This window comes from Electrophorus electricus, chromosome 18 (assembly GCF_013358815.1).
Source record: "Electrophorus electricus isolate fEleEle1 chromosome 18, fEleEle1.pri, whole genome shotgun sequence".
In the NCBI taxonomy this organism is placed as follows: Eukaryota; Metazoa; Chordata; class Actinopteri; order Gymnotiformes; family Gymnotidae; genus Electrophorus; species Electrophorus electricus.
Window position 1 is genome coordinate 270,091 of NC_049552.1, and position 22,915 is coordinate 293,005.

The window sequence follows — 22,915 nt, forward strand, 5'->3', positions numbered from 1 at the left end:
TTATGCAATATTACATATGATATTTGGAAATCACAATTTATAGATAAAATCTTTAAAACTGAAATACATCTTAATATAATTAACAAGAATAGGAAACGTAGGAAAGGAAAGAATTGAGAGAGAGAGAGAGAGAGAGAGAGGGAGAGAGAGAGAGAGAGAGAGAGGGAGAGAGAGAGAGAGAGGGAGAGGGAGAGAGAGAGAGAGAGAGAGAGAGAGAGAGAGAGAGAGAGACATTGACAGAGAGGTGGAAAGACCAGTGTTAAGGGGTGGGACAGGGAGAGTTGTGGTTTAAGGGTGGAGAAAGAGAGAAAGAGAAACAGACAGAGAGAGAGAGAGAAAGAGAGAGAGAGAGAGAGAGAGAGAGAGAGAGAGAGAGAGAGAGAGAGAGAGAGAGAGAGAGAGAGCTCAGGTAAAACAAGTGCACCATGATCTGTCATGCCAGTAAAGCACCTTGAATTGGACTGAGACACAGAAAAAGAGAGAGAAAGACAGAGAGCGAGAGGTAGGATGGTGAAGCAACACTGGGTGAGAGGTGTGCGTTTGGTATAACACTACGCCTACACTACGACTGCAGAGATTCAGCCCACAGCCCTGGGAAGAGAGAACACATTTATATACCCTTCCTTCCTGACAGCTCTGCTCAGAGAGAAAGAGACCACAATGAAAGGTAGGAGTAGTAAATATCCTTTTTTTCTTTCAATGTTGAATGTTGTTAGCAGTTGCAATTTGTTTCTTGTTAATTTGTAAAGTTATTGAAAATCATAACCTTATCACAGTTATTCTACTGCATTGTATAACTCTTGTCAGACATATTATATAAGTCTTGTCCGGTTGGGACAGTTACACAGTATATTATTACAAGGTGTAAAGTTGAAAACCACTATAAATGGGTCGGTCCCTATAGAACCAGTGCCGGTCCCTGAAGCTTCTTGTGGACACAGAGGAACAAAAACAACTGCTAGAATCTTTCCACTTTGGTGACATTAAAAGTGGGAAATTTCTGTGTGATGTGTACTTAAGCAAAGCTGTTTTTGGAGTATTGTACATAGGCAGTAACTAGATATAACTTAATAGGTATACTTTTATGGATATCATTTATAATGGAATTTCTAGTGGATTCACATATTTCCTTGGTTGAGCCAAGCCTGTAACGTGTTGTACAGCTGGTTCGTCTCTTAGGCATGTCACACCTTGCCCATACAGAGGTGCTGTGATACTGCAGCCCAGACGAAACATGATCTGAGGACATGCAGGGGCTTGTGTAGGGCTGCACATGGACATGTGGGGGTGGAAGGACCAACTTCGCATGCTCCTAAACCGGTTCTCCCATTGCCCAGCACAGAGCTCCATAAACCCAGGCAAGGACAGGGCCAGGAGAGAGCAGATTAAGACCACTGAGGGATATCAGAGTAGGACCACTGAGGGACATCAGAGTAGGACTACTGAGGGACATCAGAGTATGACCACTGAGGGACATCAGAGTAGGACCACTGAGGGACATCAGAGTAGGACCACTGAGGGACATCAGAGTAGGACTACTGAGGGACATCAGAGTAGGACCACTGAGTAGGACTACTGAGGGACATCAGAGTAGGACCACTGAGGGACATCAGAGTAGGACATTGAGAGGGTGTGAATGCAGTGGTGCAAAGACCCTGGACACATAAGAGACATCAGCCTGTCCCCGTGGAGGACGGCTCTGGGTGCAGAGCATGAGAGGTGACATTGCACTTGAGATGTTTGTGATTTGCTGGTTTATTAGTGTCGTCAAACGTCTGGAAATAGAGATCCTGAAATAACTGTTCCTCTGCCGTGGTCAGTCTCAGGAGATTCACTTTAAGTAGGTTTAGACTTTTTCAACAGACACTCGCTTACTCTCTCTCCCTCTATTTCTCCTCCTCCCACCCTGTGTCTCTCTCTGCTTCTCTCCAGATCTCTGGTGGAGCTGTGTAGATGAGACACTAATCAGTTCTTTGAGGAACTCTATGGAATTCAGTCCATTTTGCACCCAACTCCTTTCACCACCCTGTTGTCCTAATCTCCCATTTAAAACATTATCTTCCAGATTGGTGTGGTTGGTGTTCTCCCTGTCCTTCACTCAGTCATAACCAGGCCAGGGTAGCTGAGCGAGTCAGTGCAGTCCTCTGTTGAGTGGCTAAGGGACAGTGCTGGGAGTCCTACGGCAGGCAGACCTCTCCAGACATCCTCACGTTATTCGTGTGAGATGAGAGGAGTACGTGGATGGCTTCACTCCTGGCTGACAAGTGTACTGTCACTTGTACCATCGTTGTTTCGTTGTTTCCGTTGGTTTAAATACAGATACATACATGCCTTCCTTAATCCACCGAACCAGCAGAAAAGCAGGCTGACTGAACCAGCAGGCTGACTGAACCAGCAGGCTGACTGAATGGTGCTGTGTGACATGACTGGCCCTTTCCCTCCATAGCACCAGTCATTTGAGATACTGAAACTCTTCACTTCTCTCTCTCTCTCTCTCTCTCAGATGCTGAAACTTTCCATCAGTCTCTTTTAATAACCATGCTCAACATAGCTGTTGTAGAATTGCAAGATCACATCTAATTGGTGGATCCTGAGCTCAAGATTTCAGGTCACATTTTTGTTCCAGTGATGGTGCTTTCTGGTTCTGAAAAACCTTTAACATCAAATTGTAGCTAAATGGTCCCTTCATTCTTTTAACTTTCTTTTCTTGTTTTTTCCTCTCAAAGCACTTTACAAGAACTAGTGAAAACTTGTGAAACAGGATTAACCACTGTTTCATTAAATGCTTTCAATTAGGGTTGGGATTAGGGTTGGGATTAAGGTTGGGATTAGGTTTGGGATTATCCTATGACACAGCAACAATTAGCCCATCCCAGATTTGTTAGAACAATGTGATTTTCTGATAAAATTAGGTCAATCTATAACCTATTAGTATGATATGCCTTAACCCAGCACAGAGAGATGTTTTCCTCAAATTGCTTGAAAAAGGTTTATTTATCTTCTTAAATACAAAGAAATATGAAGTATAATGTCATGACAATGCTAAAAGCTACAGCCAACTACACAGACTTGTTCAGCAGTAAAAATCTCAAATACAGTGACTGCATCCTTGCTGTGACATATAACTCCTCACCACAGCTGTCATCAATCTCGGTGTGCTTAAGTATAGAAAGTGTAACTTGAAGGTCTGTGTGAACAGCAGTAAATTCGTGAAGGTCATCAGATGTGTTCTCACACAGAGCAAATACCTGAATATGTCATAGAAAACAAGCGCTACACACTCAGATCTCAGCCATGACTGCTGGACAGGTTCCAGAGGTTGCTACACATCCTGGGAACATTTTAGTCTGTCAGGTAGCTAGTTAAAGACGTCCAATCAGAGTGTGCACCTGTATGCATTCTGATCACCTTTCCAGACACACAATAAAAAAGAAAATTGTCTTAACATGAACCAAAAATGTTTAAAAAACACTTTGAATAAAAGATGTTATAATGTGGTCATGTAGTGGCCAAGATAGGTGGTAGGGAGTGCAGGAAGATAGAGTTGAGCTGTATTATCTCTGAGAGAGAGAGAGAAATATCACATATGACAAACCATGGGTTTAGGAGAAAAAAATAAAACAAACCCAAAAGAACACACAGCAGCATGCTCTCTTTACCCAGCTAACAAAGGAGATATGCTTCTGGCAGCAAAAGAGTCACAGCACCATGAGTACCAGCAAAGACGAGTCACAGTACCATGAATCCCAGCAAAGACGAGTCACAGTACCATGAATCCCAGCAAAGACAAGTCACAGTACCATGAATCCCAGCAAAGACAAGTCACAGTACCATAAATACTAGCAAAGACGAGTCACAGTACCATGAATCCCAGCAAAGACAAGTCACAGTACCATAAATACTAGCAAAGACGAGTCACAGTACCATGAATCCCAGCAAAGACAAGTCACAGTACCATAAATACTAGCAAAGACGAGTCACAGTACCATGAATAGCAACAAAGACCATAAGTACTGTGCATATGCTAAAGTACTGTGTATATGCTAAAGTCCCACCTAAACTAGTAGGTGAATCTCATTACATTTGAACAACTGTACCTACACATAAATATACGTAAATACACATAAATACAGTATTCCCATTAGATGTTACTACAAAGTTCCATTTAGCAAAATTCCTGACACTCAGCAAAACAGTGAACAATGGTTTCCATAATGTCCAGTAACATAAATATTCTTATATTTTTATTTGAATGATTTGCATTCCCCCCTGCCTCAGTGAATAGCAGCAGTCTAGTTCATAGTTAGAACTGTGTTTGTACTTTCCTAAGAGGTGCACACGCAATACCAAGCAAGGAGGACATAAGGAAAACTGAACACCAACCAACATACAAAATTGAACACCAACCATCACACAAAACTGAACACTCACCATCGTACAAAACTAAATAGCAACCATCGCACAAAACTGAAGGGCCATTCTGCAGAATATGAGTGAGAGATAGATAGATTAATGTAGTTTACCAAACAGAAAAAAATTAAACCAAACACAAACCACCTAGGAATATTGTGTAGAAGTTCCAAAGGCAAGACGGGGAGAGATGGTTCTAGAAAGAGGGGGTCTTCTCCTCCCAGTCCCTACTGTCTCATTTTCAAAAGGAGGGTGAGCCACTTAAGAGGTCTAAGAGGTCTCCACACGAGAGCGGTCAATAGCCAGGAGAGGGTGTCGGAAAGGGAGCTGAGAGCTTGAGAGCTGCTTCTTTTCAATTATTCACTCGGTCTCCTAATGCCCTTCCCTGCATGCTGTGAGCTCACTTCCAGTGGGCAGCTACCTTTGAGAGATGTTACCCACGCTTACAGTTTCCCACATATGAGGTCAAGAGTGAAACCAAATTGCTTGGTTTAAAATTCTTGAGCCTATATAAGTAATTTATTTTTAAATTCAATTACTTATCTGCAGGCTCTCAGAAGCCTGGAGTGTGTACAACAGCACCAGGAACAGAGCCAGCAGAGCTCTTTCACTAATTCTTTGCCACAGAGACTTGTTGTTAAGGTCTCTTTACTGGAAAAAATCTTGTCCAGAAGTCAAAAGCTCCATACAGATCAATAACAAAGATCAAGGTCTTTACTACTGCTGAGCCTCTTGTGTTTCTGGTCTTTTAAAAACCGTTCAGCACAATAATGACTGTGGAGTTCTAGTAGAGGATGGAGATGAGCACTGAAAACCACTATGTTTAGTGTCCATGACATGAACACACGCTTCAATGCACCTGTGTATGATGACTATCTCACACACTTTCCAACAAACCTGTGTGTGATGACTATTTAACACACACTCCAACACACCTGTGTATGTGATGACTATCTAACATACTCTCCAACGCACCTGTGTGTGTGATGACACACTCCAGACACCTTCTCTGTGATACATAGTGTGGATCAGTAGCAGGCTCTGACCACAGCGAGCTCTCTGTGAACATGTCAGTTATATTTACAGTACTACCAGCTGGCATTCTGCACTTTACACTTATAGCTATTGTTTCTTTTTCTAAAGAGTGTGTGTCCGGCTCCTCACACACCACGCTCTACATCTGTGTCTGTTTTCAGTTCATGTGCTTTGTTACGTGCAACGTGAACATTATAACATGAATATGCTAAATTAACTAATAATGCAAACGCATCTCAAGTAGCTCATAATAGAATCTGTGCATTCTGGCAGGCAGACTCATTTGCATTTAAGCATATATAATCAGACATATGCACTATAGCCCAGGAAGGTCACTGATGTGATGACCTCATCACAGAGAGGAGGCTCTGTGGGGAATCAGTTGTCACTGTATCATCCTACATTTCACTTTTTCTGATAGTTATTTATTTATTTATTTGATGTTAGAAAACATGTTTTGTTTGTTTTCCAGAGTATTGTAGCAACAATGTAAACTAAAGCGATTTTTTTAACTAACAGTGTAATTTAAACAGGTCATTAAAACTAACAGAATAAATTAAAGTGGTTCAATGTTATTAAAACTGGGGGACTTGAATGTGTGGTTTCACGTTAATGTAAAACAGGTTTGTCTTTTCTCGATGTTAATTCTATCACAATATCATGTGGAAATCAATGAGTTCTGAGAGTTTTTGCTGTAAAATTGGAAATGTTGTATTTTTGTCTCCATATATTTCATATGAATTCCTAACACTCTTACCTCTTAGTAAGAGGTTCTGCAATTTGAGATGTTACTTTCACATCATATCTATAAAGTGTAGATTACAGTACATCCCCACAATCTATAACCCCAGTGCCACTTTGCTAATGCTAATGCTAATGCTAGCTGAAGCGTATAAATATCAGTCACTTTGATCCTTTTCTGTTGCTTCTCTTGAATTCAGCCAGCAACATAATCCATGCACAGAGAGGGTATAGTGTTGGAGTTAGGGTTAGGGTTAGAGTGAGCGTTAGAGTTAGGGTTAGGGTTAAGGTTAGGGTTAGGATTAGAGTGAGTGTTGGAGTTAGGGTTAGGGTTAGAGTAAGTGTTAGAGTTAGGGTTAGGGTTAAGGTTAGGGTTAGGGTTAGAGTGAGTGTTGGAGTTAGAGTGAGTGTTAGAGTTAGGGTTAGGGTTAGAGTGAGTGTTAGAGTTAGGGTTAGGGTTAAGGTTAGGGTTAGGATTAGAGTGAGTGTTGGAGTTAGGGTTAGGGTTAGAGTAAGTGTTAGAGTTAGGGTTAGGGTTAAGGTTAGGGTTAGGGTTAGAGTGAGTGTTGGAGTTAGAGTGAGTGTTAGAGTTAGGGTTAGGGTTAGAGTGAGTGTTAGAGTTAGGGTTAGGGTCAGGTTTAGGGTTAGGGTTAGGGTTAGGGTTAAGGTTAGGGTTAGGGTTAGGGTTAGAGTGAGTGTTAGGGTTAGGGTTAGGGTTAAGGTTAGGGTTAGGGTTAGGGTTACGGTTATGGTTAAGGTTAGGGTTAGGGTTAGAGTGAGTGTTAGAGTTAGGGTTAGGGTTAAGGTTAGGGTTAGGGTTAGGGTTAAGGTTAGGGTTAGGGTTAGTGCAGTAGTACACAGTCTCTCTACATTGATTCTATATGAAAAAAAATTAACAGTATGTTTTTCTTCACAAAAAGTCTGGAAGGAAATTTGATTACCGACAGTGTTACAGGGCCAAAGGCACAGGACAGTGTACTGGACAGACTGTGCGGGTGAATGAGGGTTGACCCTGTGAGGGCTAAAGGGGGTGAGGCTGTCAGGGTGAATGTGTGCATGCCATCTGCTGTGCAGCTCTTTGATGTGAGCAGTACAGCTCGCTGTAAGCCGTGATTGGCTGGCTGTAAGGAGCCGAACTCACTGCAAACACATATCACAGGGGGGCTTTGTCCATCATACACAGGCTCAAACACAGCATGTGTTCCACACACACACACACACACACACACTAATATAAGCCCATATTCTGAGATAAAGCTTTCATGGCTAATTTCAGCAGCTCAGTCTCATCCATCTATTACATCCTAATTCCTGTTCTCAAACCTCACCCCCATGCAGCACTGAAAAGCCCTGTATTACCCCCCGCCCCATCGCCCTGCCCGCTCTCAGACCCACACCCTCCACCCTCATGGTGTATTTATGATGTGGGAATGAAGATTCCAGGCATGTGTTTGTAAGAAAAAGAGCAGGTCTCCTTGTTTCACTCAGGGGTTAGGGTTAATAGTGTTTATAGGGTTAATAGGGTTTATAGGGTTAATAGTGTTTATAGGGTTAATATTGTTTATACGGTTAATAGTGTTTATAGGGTTTATAGTGTTTATAGGGTTAATAGGGTTTCTAGGGTTAATAGGGTTTATATTGTTAATAGGGTTTATAGGGTTAATATGGTACATATGGTTTATATGGTTAATAGTGTTTATAGGGTTAATAGGGTTTATATGGTTAATAGTGTTTATAGGGTTAATAGGGTTTATAGGGTTAATGGTGTTTATAGGGTTAATAGGGTTTATAGGGTTTATATGGTTAATAGTGTTTATAGGGTTAATATGGTTTATATGGATAATAGTGTTTATAGGGTTTATATGATTAATAGTGTTTTTATGGTTAATAGTGTTTATAGGGTTAATATGGTTTATATGGTTAATAGTGTTTCCAGGGTTAATAGGGTTTATATGGTTAATAATGTTTATAGTGTTTATAGGGTTAATAGAGTTTATAGGGTTAATAGGGTTAATAGTGTTTATAGGGTTAATAGGGTTTATAGGGTTAATATGGTTTATAAGGTTTATATGGTTAATAGTGTTTATAGGGTTAATAGGGTTTATATGGTTAATAGTGTTTATAGAGTTTATAGGGTTAATATGGTTTATAAGGTTTATATGGTTAATAGTGTTTATAGGGTTAATAGGGTTTATAGGGTTTATATGGTTAATAGTGTTTATAGGGTTAATAGGGTTAATAGTGTTTATAGTGTTTATAGGGTTAATAGTGTTTATGGGGTTTATAGGGTTAATGGTGTTTCTAGGGTTAATAGTGTTTATAGGGTTAATAGTGTTTATAGGGTTAATAGTGTTTATAAGGTTTATAGTGTTTATAGGGTTAATAGGGTTTATAGGGTTAATAGTGTTTATAGGGTTTATAGGGTTAATAGTGTTTATAGGGTTAATAGTGTTTATAAGGTTTATAGTGTTTATAGGGTTAATAGGGTTTATAGGGTTAATAGTGTTTATAGGGTTTATAGGGTTAATAGTGTTTATATGGTTAATGGTGTTTATAGTGTTTATATAGTTAATAGTGTTTATAGGGTTAATAGTGTTTATAAGGTTTATAGTGTTTATAGGGTTAATAGGGTTTATAGGGTTAATAGTGTTTATAGGGTTTATAGGGTTAATAGTGTTTATATGGTTAATAGTGTTTATAGGGTTAATAATGTTTATAGGGTTTTGTTTGTAAGGACAAGAGCAGGTCTCCTTGTTTCACTGTGTCTGCCAGGCTGGTTGTTAGCATCGGGGTTCATGGACTGAACGCTCCACCACACTGGTTCACAGTGTCTGTCTGAGCACCTCTCACCTCTCACATTTAAGGCATTCATCGTTTAAGGCACTCACCAAGCTGCCAGGACCCATCCCCAGGGAAATGGGCATGGAAGATACAGTCTCACCTCACAACCTACTGTCTGCCAGTCTGATCATGGCTGTGATCCCTGTCAGAGGGCATCTCTATAACAACATACTGTTGAGGGTAAAATGACATTAACCCCAGAGGCAAAGCCAGCAAATTGCTAAATGGAAAAGTGAAACTAACCCTGAACCATCATTCCAGTGCCCTCCAACTGCGTGTCTGGTACGGTTCTGACCCTGCGAAGTGTGCGGTTGGCTGTTGGCTACATGCACCTCTTTTGTCTTCAAGTAAGTTTAGGTGTTTCAGTACTCCAGGTCTGAGTCAAAATAAGTCTTATGGCTATGGTCTGAGAAAAAAAGGAGTCTCTGCTGGAGGTGGGGTGGAGTTTCACTGCCAAACTGATTATCAGAGAATTTGTCCTCTTTGCTGCAGCCTCCTCAGCTCAGATTTCACTTTGCGGTGGATTGTGTGCACTGGCATGAGGTCTGCAGCCTCTCCACACACTGTGAGCTTACTTTCATAACCGGACACTTTAGTTATTCCTGTGATAAGCTGTCTGTGCATCTGGGCCAGTGCTGCAGCAGTAAGCCTGGCTTCTTAATCCCCATCAAAGCAGGCATGAAAAATCAGCAGTCACCAGTCCTGGATACAGCAAGACAGTCTGACAGTAAAAAGGAGGTGTTTTCCTCAGGTCTGAGGGGATGGAGGAGGTGGAGAGGGTTGGGGGATGGAGGGGGTGGAGGGGTTGGGAGATGGAGGGGGTGGAGGTGCAGACAGTTGTCTACGCTCTTCCATTGTCTGCAGCATTAAAGCCCAGAGACTCACCGTGACTGGCAGGGACGAAGGTTTTTGTTAAAGCAACAACAAAAGATTCTGAATATCAACAATGTAACAACTCAAACACTTTGTACAATTAGCACAAGTTCTGCTTCAAACCACATTTGAGACTTTAACAGTACTGACAGTAACATCATACATAACAGTATGGACATCATCATACATAACAGTACTGACATTAACATCATACATAACAGTATGGACATCATCATACATAACAGTACTAACATTATCATCATACATAACAGTACTGACATCATCATACATAACAGTACTGACATTAACATCATACATAACAGTACTGACATTAACATACATAACAGTACTAACATTATCATCATACATAACAGTACTGACATGATCATACATAACAGTACTGACATTAACATCATACATAACAGTACTGACATTAACATACATAACAGTATTGACATTATCATCATACATAACAGTATGGACATTAACATCATACATAACAGTACTGACATTATCATCATACATAACAGTACTGACATCATCATACATAAAAGTATGGACATCATCATACATAACAGTACTGACATTATCATCATACATAACAGTATGGACATCATCATACATAACAGTACTGACATTATCATCATACATAACAGTATGGACATTATCATACATAACAGTACTGACATTAACATCATACATAATTCACACAGACAGAATGCAAGCATGGACACACCTCCCTGAATGGCAGTTACTCCTCCACAGTTATTACCCCTCCACTGTTATTAACCCTCCACAGTTATTAGGTGCAATGAATGCTGCACACAGGCTGAAGGATAGAGGAGAGGGGTAGAGGAGAGGGGTAGAAGTGAGGGGTAGTAGGTGAGGGGTAGTAGGTGAGGGGTAGTAGGTGGGGGTAGAAGTGAGGGGTAGAGGTGAGGGGTAGAGGAGAGGGGTAGAGGTGGGAGGGGGTAGGGGGGGGTAGAGGTGGGGGGTAGTAGGTGAGGGGTAGAGGTGGGTAGGGGAATGGCATCGTGCCCACAGTGTGAGTGAGAGAGAGGGAGAATAAAACCCAGACCTCTAACATGTGTGCAGTGCATGGTCTAATGATGTCACTATGAGGAAGTCTGATGAAGGATCTCTGTATGAAACTGCTTCTATGGAAACCTGGACCACAGGACTACACTGCAGTTTTTAAAACCTTTATTTTATATATATATATATATATATATATATATATATATATATATATATATATATATATATATATATATATGCATGCTAGTTTTTTTCTTTGTCTGTGTGTAACAAAGAAGGCTGTCATGTGTGTGTGTGTGTGTGTGTGTGTGTGTGTGTGTGTGTGTGTGTGTGTGTGTGAGAGAGAGAGAGGGGGGGGTGCTGTGCAGTCTATTGTAAGGAGTGAGGAGGTAATCGCTTTAGTGGCACACGTCTGGTGTTAAAAGGCGTAATGTTCTCTAGTCATGCTTTTCCCCCAGAGAGCCAGGGGTCACCCAGAGTCATTTGCATATCAGTTATTCAAAAGAGAAGAACAGAAAGAGAGAGAGAAAGAAACAGAGCACATGCAGGGGAGAGAGAGAAAAGCATATGCTACAGACAGAAACTCGGGGGAAGTGAATGGTTTTGACTCCGCCCCCTTCACATGGTGTCCTGTTGTCCGTTTAGGAATATGAAGTGTTCAGTGAAGTGTTCAGTGGCTGCTTCACTCAAGAACAGCAAACACACTCCTGGATGACACACTCACTCACACTGTCTTATACGTTAGGTGTGTAACCTGACAGAGGATATATGGCACGCTCCGGCTGGATGCTGGGTCACTGGACTTCCTCTCCTCATGCAGTAAGTCTGATGTGTTTATTTATTTAACTTACAAGTTGTGCTGCATGTGCCACAGGACGGAGTCAGAGCCACAGAGGGTGTGAGTGTGCTAACCCTAACCCTAACCCTAACCCTAACCCTAACCCTAACCCTAACCCCAGGTCTGCCCACACTGCAAGGGAACTGGAACACTGGAACACCCTCTGAATTGAGTTTGCTGAGAACTAAAAGCTGTTTAGCACCTGAGAGAAAGGTTAGTGTAAGATTTAGCATAACATGGCATTTAAAGTCTACAGAACATTTATTTCTTCTTAAAAAGCTTTCAGTCCTGTATAGATCACTGATCTTTAATGGCACCATATATGTTGAGTGATGTGAAGAATCGTTAGAGGAGTTCATGGAAGCTTTGGTGCAGAACCTAAGTGTGAGCTGATTACATCATCGCGCCGCGTGTCTGAGCCGTGATGCTCGCGCAGACAAAGGCACTGAAGAGAAAGGAACGCACGCCATCCTCTCCACGTCCCCACAAACGCAGGGTGGGATTCTAATTACATCTCTGCCACCTCAAGCTGCGTAAACATGAATGAACAGCAGGATACACAAAAGCCTAAATAGCAATGATAAATATAGAAGACTAAATATAAAGAGTGCTTTAGGTATAAAGACATTGAAATAATCCTGTCTGATAGCTGTCTGCATTTTATATATCAATGAATCTATATTTCTGTGTGTAGAAATATAGGTAGGGATGGTTTTGTATGCTACAAAAGGAATGTAAACTATAAGAGAAAGATGTGTTTCCTAAATATTTACAATTCTGGACATTTTGTAAATGACTTATCTGTCATCCTTTCTGAAAAATATACATATGTGTATGCATATGGGTCTATTATCAAAAATGAATTTCCTGTGTATTTAAAATGCTATTATAATTAGGAAGGGCATGACATAGGCAGGCAGGCCAGCTGCTCACAGCCACGGCTGAGTGTGATGTGGTTTGATTTATTCAGCGTCTCCCTTGCCATGGGCCCCGTGAGCTGGACAGGACAGATGGGCACTGTGTTGGTGATTATAGATGTCTAATATGTGCTCGGGGCAGAGGAGCAGGTGTGTGTGATTTGGGAAGGGCAGGCTGGCTAGCTGCTGACGGCTCTGTTTCCCTTTAAGTCACACTGATGAGACTGACAGCGTAAGTTGCAATTCCCTCAGTGGACTCCTGTCACAACCACCATATGCATAGTCACCATGGCAACAGTGGTCTTGTGTTTATGAGGCTGAAGAGCTGTGCCCGTGTATAATCTATGATTGTGTGCTAGTTATAATATCTATATTTACATAATGTATGATTGTGTGCAGTTTATATCTATATTTACATAATCTGTTGTGCAGTTTATAATATCTATCTATCTATCTATCTATCTATCTATCTATCTATCTATCTATCTATCTATCTATCTATCTATCTATCTATCTATCTTTCTTTTAAAGGCTGCCTAATACTGCAACATCTTTTATAATGTTTTAATTATGATCACATAAAAATAATCTCCACTTTTCTTACTAGCCCCATTTTTGGCAGTCTTGATCAGTTGACAAGCTTGTAAATTTCTTCTGTGTACCATGCAAACAGCGTGCAGTGTTAGTCTAGAGGGTGATGGTTCCCCTGATGTAAAGAAGACCCTCTTTCAGGGAAGTCTGGATAACTGCCATTAACCACCTCATTCTTGTTTTGGTATAACTTGGGACAAGACCAAAGGTGTTTTTTTTTGTTTGTTTGTTGACCAGGATGTTGAGGAGTACGCAGATTCAAGACCTTCACAGAACGCCTGCACACGGTCAGGATGGAAAATATGCTCCTCACAAATACGACATTCATGACTCGTGATTATTGCAAACTCCTGAAGACGTTTCTTCAAATTCCACACGCTCCAGGGTTTTTCCTCAAAACGAAGGAGGATTTCCACGCATCCACATCCCCCAAACCATTGAGCCATCAAACTTTCCCTTATGCTCACACAAACAACACGACTGCCATCTGCATCCTCCACATGTGCCGGGAATCATGGGTAGTGTCAGCAGTTTGATTTCTGGCCACAGCCTCCACAGTAAACACAGCAGGTCTGTGGCCACACCCAGAAAGGGTTTGCAGGGGAGGAAAAGTGGGCGTGGCCTGGACAGTCTTCTCAAACATGGCTTCGCTCAGGACTCCAGCGCCAACAACAACACCAAAGTCAGCTACCGTTCCGGAAAAAGCGAAGACTTTTTATACATTAAGGTGAGCAATAACCCGAAAGCAGGAGCCCAGAGGAGCACAACAGACAAGGCAGAGGAGCAGGTTGAGATGGGCCAGAAGAAAGGAACACTACCAGAACTGGTACCTGTGTCTGGGAAACTGGACAAGGTAAGAGACCCAGAGCCCTTACTGAGTGAAGACTCACAGTTTTCTTCTTCTCTGACCATAAAACCTTCCAGAGAGTGTGTTCTGGGCACATTGGACTCCTACACGTCTATTCAATATACTAACCAGGCTCAGTAGGATTGTAGTTATTAGTTCATGTCATGTGAGACAATCTTTCACATTGTTTTAACATTAGAGGATAATCAGTGGCATCTGTGGCTTCGCTGTGTCCTACACAACGCTGAAGGGAAGGCCTCTAATCCCCTGTAGTTACAGGTGGCTTCGTTAAGTTCTTAGCGGTGTCTCGTGATCTTAATTAAAGCTCTGGGCTCATGGGATAAAAATGCCTTGAGGTCCAGCAGTGGTGTGTTGCATAGGAGATGGTATGCAAATGTCAGATTTTGTAAATTCTTGATATTGACTTGTTTTTCTCTGTTCTCTAGAGTGCAGAAAAGGCCTTGATTCGTCCTACGGCCTTCAAACCAGTTCTCCCACGGAGCTCCAGCTCCTTGGTGGAGACCCACAACAACCTGAGCACCATCCTGGGGGTGTGGATCAGTCCCATTGACAGGCAGAAGGAGTCACAGGAGCCCAAGCAGGAGAGCATATCAGGAACGCTGTCCGATTCCGGGCGGAACTCCATGTCTAGCCTCCCTACTCACAGCACAAGTGGCAGTAGCCAGACAGACAACCTCAGCACCTGCATTGGACACCCACAGCAATACGGAGGGACTTCCCCAAATTCCACCTTGCAGGGAGGTGTGGCCGGGGGCGTAGCGGGGGGTGTGGCTGGGGGCATGGCCAGGGGCTGCAGGACTGCAGCTACCAGCTGGGTGGGCGGTGGAGTTAGCGGGAATAACAGCACTGTTGACAGGGGTACTGGTGGGACTGCAAATCCCAGCACCAGATCAGTTGGAGTGCTGAGTGACTATGTGTCTGGGCCTAACCCCAACCCCAACCCCAACCCCAACCCCAATCCCAATCCCAAACCCAACCCCAACGCCAACTGTGTGCCTAAATCGGCGAGTCTGAACAGGGACGGTACTGATGCATCACTGACTCAGGACCCTGGGAGTCTGTTGTCAGAGCCAAGCCCCACCAAGTCGTCAGCGTCGGGGGGCGGCGTGCGCTCACCCATCTCCACTGATGAGTCTCTTATCCAGCAGCTGGAGAGGCAACTCCTAGACCGAGAGTCAGAGCTGGCTGAGCTGCAGACATGCTTTGAGGAGAAGGAGTGGGACACGTGTCAGCTGTTTGAGGAGAACCAACGCTACTGTGTGGATGAGATGACAGGCCTAAAACAGCGGTGCTCCACCAAACTGCGCCAGGTCACACACATGCACACACACCACTCACACACCTACACATTACACACACACACACACACCCGCACACACCTACACATCACACCACACACAAACACACACACATACACACACACACCCCTCACACACCTACACACCACACACTACACACCCACACACGTCTCATACACTTAAACACAGGTAACTACCAAAAACAGTTCAAACTAAAGCAAGTGCTGTAACTTAAAACTAAAAAACACACACACATTACACAGTACAGTGAAATTAAAGGCTGCATAGCATTACTTCCAATCTGTGTGTGTCTGCAGGTATCCCAGCGTGCACTACAGACTCAGCAGGTGTTACAGCAGCAGGTCCTGCATCTCCAGCAGGAGGTGGAGCGGCTGCAGGAGGAGGTGGAGCGCCTTACACAGGCCAGGGAGGCGGCCGAGAACCAGCTAAGGAGCTACAAAAACCAGCAGGACCAGTTAGCGCCCACGCTGGAGGAGACACAGTGGGAGGTGGGAGCACGCACACACTGCATGCTGAACACAGCCTCATTACGAGATGTGATGTCATGTTTACATGTGACGTGTTTAGTTTGGGCCAAGAATGTCTGTTTCCCCAGTCCAGAGACCGTGAAATCCCCTCATCTCGTCATGGGTTTCTTAGCTACATAAACCACATACCGTATACCCTGTGTGCGTGCGTGCGTGTGTGTGTGTGTGTATGTGTGCGTGCATGCATGTGTGTGTGTAGGTGTGTCAGAAGGCAGGTGAGATCTCCCTCCTGAAACAGCAGCTGAAGGAGTCACAGGGTGATGTGGTGTCCAAGCTGGCTGAGATCATCAGGCTGAAAGCCTCCCTCAGAGACGCCAGGACCTGCCTGGATGACCTACAACAGAAGACCAGGGAGTATGAGGAAGCCCTGCGCTCACAGAGCACCGAAGTGGAGGTGTGTATTCTCCTCACACACACACACATATATGTATATATACACATTCGCACATACACACACATATATACAGTATATACACATTTCAGTTTAGTTTTAGTTTAGTTTTAATTTAATTTAGTTTTAGTTTAATTTTAGTTTATCTACCTGCTCTAACACACGTTTGAACCTCTTCAAGGGTTTGTTCCTTTAGGTTGAATCAGTGCAGCAGCACTGCAGGGCCAGGACTGCAAAACACTGAACTAGAACAACACATCACCAAAAGAAACGTCTTAACATGTGAATGTGTGCTCCTTAATACAGGTGTGTCAGAACGAACTCCAGAGGAAGAAGAGCGAGGCAGAGGTGCTCCGAGACAAGGTGGCCAAGCTTCAGATGGACATCAGAGGGATGAAGCAGGACCTGGCGCTGGCCAAGGAGCACCATTTGCAGCTCAGCCAGGCCAAGATGGAGGGCTCTGGGGTATGCAGAGTCAAGATGGGGAATTTAGATGGCTCGGGAGAGGGCAAAGCAGGTGAACTAAACATCACTGCCCTTCATAAGGAGGTGGAAAGACTGAGAGAACAACTGAAAGAAGAGAAAGAAAAGAAGGACAAGATGATAAGCAGTTTCCAAGAGGAGAGGCAAATATGGAATACTGAAAAGGACAGAGTGATCCGCTACCAGAAACAGCTGCAGTACAATTACCTGCAGATGCACAGGAAGAATCAGGCATTGCAGAAGATCCTGAGGGATCTCACGGCAGAGCTGGAGAACAGGGCCGAGCAAGACCTGGACCCCCAGAGTCCTGACCTGCCCCATGACAGCGTCACTGCCACTGAGATATGAAACAGGCTGGGACTCCATGAGTCTGAGAGCGCGTGAGGGCAAACTTTGTATTGGCCTGCACACAAACACCTTCTAACCTCCACTAAGAATCCTGGTCTTCCAGTTTTATCTCCCAAAGGGCAAACTGCGACTCCAAAGTGTTATGCTGCAGCCCCAGTAGAGGATGTCAGAGAGTTATGTGGTTTAAATCAAACGCGGCTCTTGTATGAGGAAACATACTGCTGTCTACATGTGAATACCAGAAGATGATGTATACCAAGCACATGTATGCAAGGATTATATCAGTGTGCTATTACTGTATATATCATTAGCCACAAAAACCCTTAAAACGATCTATAATAAACACTATAATTAAAGACTATAAACTATAAACTATAGGCATACACTATAACTACAGGCATACACTGTAACTACAGACAAACTATAACAGACATACACTATAATTACAGGCATACACTATAACTTCTCTTCATGGCTGGTGTCTGCTGTTTTTCCCTCCAGTGTGAACAATTTCTCAGCGCAGGGAAACAGGGTTTGGCATGCAGTTGGTTTCAGCCGCCGCAGTTTGTCTGTGACAAGTGTACAGTTTCCTTTCCATAACACAAGGCATTTTTTCCATTTTGGATAAAGATTCAAATAAGACTGTCACGAAATAGCAAGTGAATGTACACATTATAAAGGGCAAACGAGGATTTTATTGAGTATTTATAATCACTGTATAGCATACAACGAAGATTTCCACCCAGAAGCTGGAAGAAACTGCCATGATAGAGCTACGTTCCTCTCTACACTAACCCTAACCCTCTCTACCTGTTAACCCTAACCCTAACCCTCTCTACCTGTAACTCAGCCTAACGCATTCTAACACACCATAACTCACCCTAACACACTCTAACTCACCCTAATTCCCTCTAACACACTCTACTACACCCTAACTCCCTCTAACACACAGATCCTTTGGAATTGTTGGTTTGACATCCAGACTGTCAAGTATGAAGAGGGTGGTGAGATGTATGTATTGTATATTGTTTATTTATTTTGAATAAATGCTAATGCTTTAGAAGAATTGGTGGTGCTTTATGTCTTTCATGCAGGCAGGAATTCTAGCTCAACTCAGACTGGAACGTTACATCACACGTGTGCAGATTACACCTGTATTCACCTGGAAAGAACTAGAGTTGCCATAAGAACATACAGCTATGCAGAGGGATATTAGATTAGGGTATTTTAGATTATATGAAGGAATATTAGATTACATTTACCTGACACTTTTATCCAAAGCAACTTACAATTATGACTGAATACAACTTGAGCAATTGAAGGTTAAGGGTCTTGCTCAGGGGCCCTTAAGTGGCAGAGCTTGAACCAGCAACCTTCCGATTACAAGTCAAGTCAAGTACCTTAACCACTGAGCTACCACTGCTTAAAGTGTATTGAGCAGAGTGCATATACAAAGCCAACCAAATACAGTTAGTATCTAATACAAAACTGCAAGTTTTATATAAAAAACAATGAAGTAGGCAATGTTGAGAGGAATCTTCTCACTCGGTCTGAGTTGAGGGTTGTGCTGAAACACCACGAGGAGCTCAGCTTGGCATGGTTCTAATTCTGAAAGGAACCGAACTGCTTTATGTATTTGGAGAACAGGGTAGAGAGGAGGAGAGCAAGATTATGGGATAAATACTCCCAACAAAACTCCCATGACTCAGTGATCGACACTCCCAAAAGCTTCACGACTCTGATCAACAATCCCAAAAGATTCACGACTCTGATCAACACTCCCAAAAGATTCACGACTTTGTAACTCTGTGATTGACACTCCCAGAAGATTCACGACTGCCACTGCAGTTCAGTCTTGGAGATTGTCTGGGAAACTGGTCTTTTATCTTTCAATTTAGTATTGCATTTCAAAACCTACAGAAACTTAATTTCTTTTAAAGCTTTTATTTGATTGAGAGCTCATATGCAATGATAAGCCAGTGAGGAAAAACTGTTACAGCAGCAGAGTGAGTTGGGCTAAGGTTAGTGTACGTCATGGTGTACTAAGAATGTACTAAGTGACTATCCTGAGGTATGGTCTCCCCCTTCTGGCCACAGTGTAGTACTACATTTAGCAATAAACACACCAGTCTATTCTAACTCATGTCTACAGTTTATCGGGATGCTGAAAACTGCTAAGAACTGATAGAAAACTGTTATGCATTAACATGCTCATCACACAGTGCTTTACTAAATATACATAGTTTATTTTTTAAAAATGTGTACAAAAAGCTGTCACCATAACTAACCATGTCAGATGAGGTTGTAGTTGAGACCGTTCTCCCAGGTGGACACCTGGTTAGCTGCTGGTGCAGTCTGTGTGTTTGTGTGTTCATACAAGTGTTTCATCTGGGCCCTGTGCACCAGCTCATGGACCCTGAACTTCACTTCCGCCCTGACGCCCTCGGGGAGCCTCTGGATAACGATAGCCATGGACTTGAGGAACGGCTCCAGGTCGTCCTGGAACACAAGCGCGCTGGGCTCTCGCTGGGTGTGCGTGCGGGGTGGCACCGTGGAGGCCCGGCAGGACGTGCACGCGCTCACGCTCCTGTTCTTCCTCTCCGTGGCATCCCCCTCTCCCGCCCGCTCCATGTGTCTCTGTAAAATGGCACACAGCTCGTCCTGCGCTTGCGTCCGACTGCTGCATGACTCCAGGCTCCTGAGGCAGGACGCCACATACCTGCCGAAGGCGTCCCAGCGGTCGTCCGTATCGGCCACGGGGCTGCGGGAGTGTGTCTGTGGGCTGGCCGAGTCCACCTCCCTTTCCACACGCTCCACACTCTCCCTGCCAGCGGCTCGTGACAGAAGGCCCTGTGGCTCAGGCCTCTCGGGACCTCGTGGGTCTCTCTCACAGGCTCTTTTGCTGCTCTGGTAGGGAGGAGAGTCTGAGCTGCGCTTCTCTGTGTCCTGGTAGGGGCGTCTGGGCAGCTGAAGCCTGGTGGTGTCGGCGCTCTGCTCACTGTCCGAACAGACGGGGCGGTGAAGGAGGACGGTGCTCATACCATCAGCCTCAAGCTCTACATCCACCTGCGCTGGACTCAACTCATCACAGCTGTTTTCAACCACCATCACCTGGAAAAGATGTCAGAAAGCACATCACGATAATCAGTAATGTAGTTTTGAAAAAACAGGAAAGTTTGAACCTAATCTGACTTGCATGTACACTTGATCTTCTGGGATTCGAGGATGTTAGAATATCCACACCTGAACAAACAGAATTTGTACTGCAAGAGCGATTACAAATATATTTAAAAAAAGAAAATTTCATGTGATTTTGAGAAAACCTGTAAACACACCTTGCCTGATTTATCCATTTATCACCAACGAGCTTCTCAAAGGGAAATCACCCTAGGGCTTTTTAAAATGTGTGTGTATATATATATATATATATATATATATATATATATATATATATATGTGGGTGTGTGTGTGTGTGTGTGTGTGTGTTTGTGTGTGTGTGTATATATATATATATATATATATATATATATATATATATATATATATGGGAAAATAATACAAATCCTTATACAAATACAAATGCCGCCTATCCTATACACTGTAAGTGCGGCGCTAGCGGCCACCTCATAGTCCAGGTCGGTGCAGTAGGAGGACCTTCTCTTGATGTGAGGGTCCAGGAACTTTAGCCGCTGCAGGATCCACTGCTGTCTGGCGGTGCACAGGCGTCCGTCCGCGCTTCCAGAAGCGTACATCTTCGTGTACCTGCTGTACTGGGTGCGCAGCGAGTCCCACCGCTTCCTCAGTTCCTTCTCTGCAAGCAGGTATGAGCACAAATGACACACAAAAGGCGTGTTAAGACACCGTCTGACAACTAACCCTAACCCTAACACTAACCCTAATCCTAACCCTAACCTTAACCTTAACCCCTAACCCTAACCCTAACCCTAAACCCTAACCTAAACATTAAACCCAAACCCTAAAGCCTAACCCTTAACCCTAACCCCTCTGGCTCCAACCCTAACTTTCTGACAACTACTTAATTACCGCTGATGTGGAAATGCTCTGCCAACTCCAGCCAGGCGTTCATCTTTGCTGTTTTGTTTGTGAAGTTCATCTCAGTGTTATCAAATAATTCTGGTTTTCCCTCGATCAGGGCCACAAACTCTTCCTCTCTGTCGTTAGTCCAAGGGGACGTCATGGCTAAAGCGTCAAGAAAAACGACAGCAGAAAGTAAACAACCCAGCTGCACCGATCCGCTTCCGGTCAGCGGTTCTTCTTCTTCGAGTCCTGAACTGCAGCACTGATTTGACTTCACTGCCCTCTACCGGCCAGGGAGCCTGCTAACATCTACCGTCACAAACAGCGAGGTACACAATGAAGTCTAAACTTGTAAAAGCTCATTGACGAAGCTCTGGAGAAAGACGTGATCACGGATGACTGGAGCCTCTGAATACAATGGTTTTGATAACCGTCATTAAACTGTGAAACGGTATCATTTATCACAGTGAAAATAATCAATAAATTAATACCAGCAAAAACAATAAATAAATAAAATAAAATAAAAATAATACTCCCATACGACTGTCACTGCGTAGTGTGGTAGTGGGCACGGAGGACCCAAGTGCACAAAAGTTAATTCCCGGTGTTTAATGCCACTACACTGGTGCGGACATGTTACTATGAACATAATGTGTTTCATTATTACTTTGTTTGTTTGTTTGTGGAACATGCTTTTTTCCTTGCACGTGTAATAAAGATGTCACACTGTCTCTGTCTCTCCCTCTGAGGCTCGCTGGACTGTTTAATGGGTTTAATGTGCGCTGAGGAATAGCAATGTCAGACTGTTTGTGTCCACAACTTTATGCCTTGATGTCATGTTTGTAAATAAAGCAGTCAGTTGTGGGACGTTCAAAATTTTCATTTTGATTATTTGATTTTGTTTAAAATTACCCTTAAAGAAAGAAAGAAAGAACCCCTTAGCTAAGAAGATTATCGCATGGTGCCACATGACCCTGTAATTCACACTTTCTGTGTTCATGAACAGTGAAGAGTTTCAAACTCCAGCAGGTGCTGGATCAGCGCGTGGTTCAGAACTCCGCGTGCCTTAGATTAGCAGTTAACTTGGGCTGATTTCAATATTCTTGCTATGCTGCGCATGCTGTGTGTGGTTGGTGACTGTTATTTCTGAGAGGTTTCTAACTTCCTGCCGGTTTACTGAGATCACTGAGCCGGGCTTGACAAAGATGGTGTAACCGTAATTTTACAAACTTAGTGCTGCTCCTTTAACCGCATGAAGGCAGTCTGTTGTGTTTCTTCCAGTCAATGTACGTCTTCCACTAGAGGGCATCTGCACATGTCCAGGTGACTTTTTCCTATAAGACTATAATTCTGAATAGTGCACAGAGTTTCGCTCGGTCAAAAGACCAGATTCTGTCCCTCTGTGTGTGTCGTCGTCGTCGACGTCGTCGTCCGTCCCCCCCCCCCCCCCCCCCCCCCCCCGCTATCTTTCTTTCACTCAGTTATTGGCCATGTATGCAGAAATTTAACATTTCATTTTTCCTTTCATGTTCCTACAGTCTCAGACTCTTTGTCTGTATTTTTTGTGCCTCAGGAGTCAGTGTGTATTTGTAGATACATGCGCACAGACAATGGAGGACAGTTAAGTAAGAGGTATATAACTATACACAAGTTACAT

General features: G+C 43.3%; 2 protein-coding genes across 5 annotated transcripts; one reads left to right on the forward strand and one right to left on the reverse strand.

The window, feature by feature from the left end:
- The first annotated feature begins 532 nt into the window (after window positions 1–532).
- lzts1 (leucine zipper, putative tumor suppressor 1) lies at window positions 533–18,537 on the forward strand. Of its 3 annotated transcripts, XM_035536341.1 has the most exons (7): window positions 533–667; window positions 11,684–11,757; window positions 13,522–14,137; window positions 14,578–15,462; window positions 15,768–15,959; window positions 16,198–16,392; window positions 16,696–18,537. In XM_035536341.1, exons 3-7 carry the CDS (start codon window positions 13,799–13,801, stop codon window positions 17,218–17,220), a joined length of 2,136 nt encoding a protein of 711 aa, XP_035392234.1. In that variant the 5' UTR covers window positions 533–667; window positions 11,684–11,757; window positions 13,522–13,798; the 3' UTR covers window positions 17,221–18,537. The 3 variants fall into 3 exon arrangements, with proteins under 3 accessions (XP_035392234.1, XP_026877804.2, XP_035392233.1); XM_027022003.2 differs by lacking the exon at window positions 533–667 and having other exon boundaries at window positions 11,302–11,757; XM_035536340.1 differs by lacking the exons at window positions 533–667; window positions 11,684–11,757 and having other exon boundaries at window positions 11,884–14,137.
- On the reverse strand, window positions 16,242–21,432 carry LOC113584825. 2 transcript variants are annotated; one of them, XM_027022002.2, is made up of 4 exons: window positions 21,265–21,432; window positions 20,844–21,031; window positions 19,509–20,331; window positions 16,242–16,332 (listed from the first exon to the last, which is right to left on the reverse strand). In XM_027022002.2, exons 1-3 carry the CDS (start codon window positions 21,416–21,418, stop codon window positions 19,513–19,515), a joined length of 1,161 nt encoding a protein of 386 aa, XP_026877803.2. In that variant the 5' UTR covers window positions 21,419–21,432; the 3' UTR covers window positions 16,242–16,332; window positions 19,509–19,512. The 2 variants fall into 2 exon arrangements, with proteins under 2 accessions (XP_026877803.2, XP_026877802.2); XM_027022001.2 differs by lacking the exon at window positions 16,242–16,332 and having other exon boundaries at window positions 18,591–20,331.
- Window positions 21,433–22,915: the final 1,483 nt, after the last annotated feature.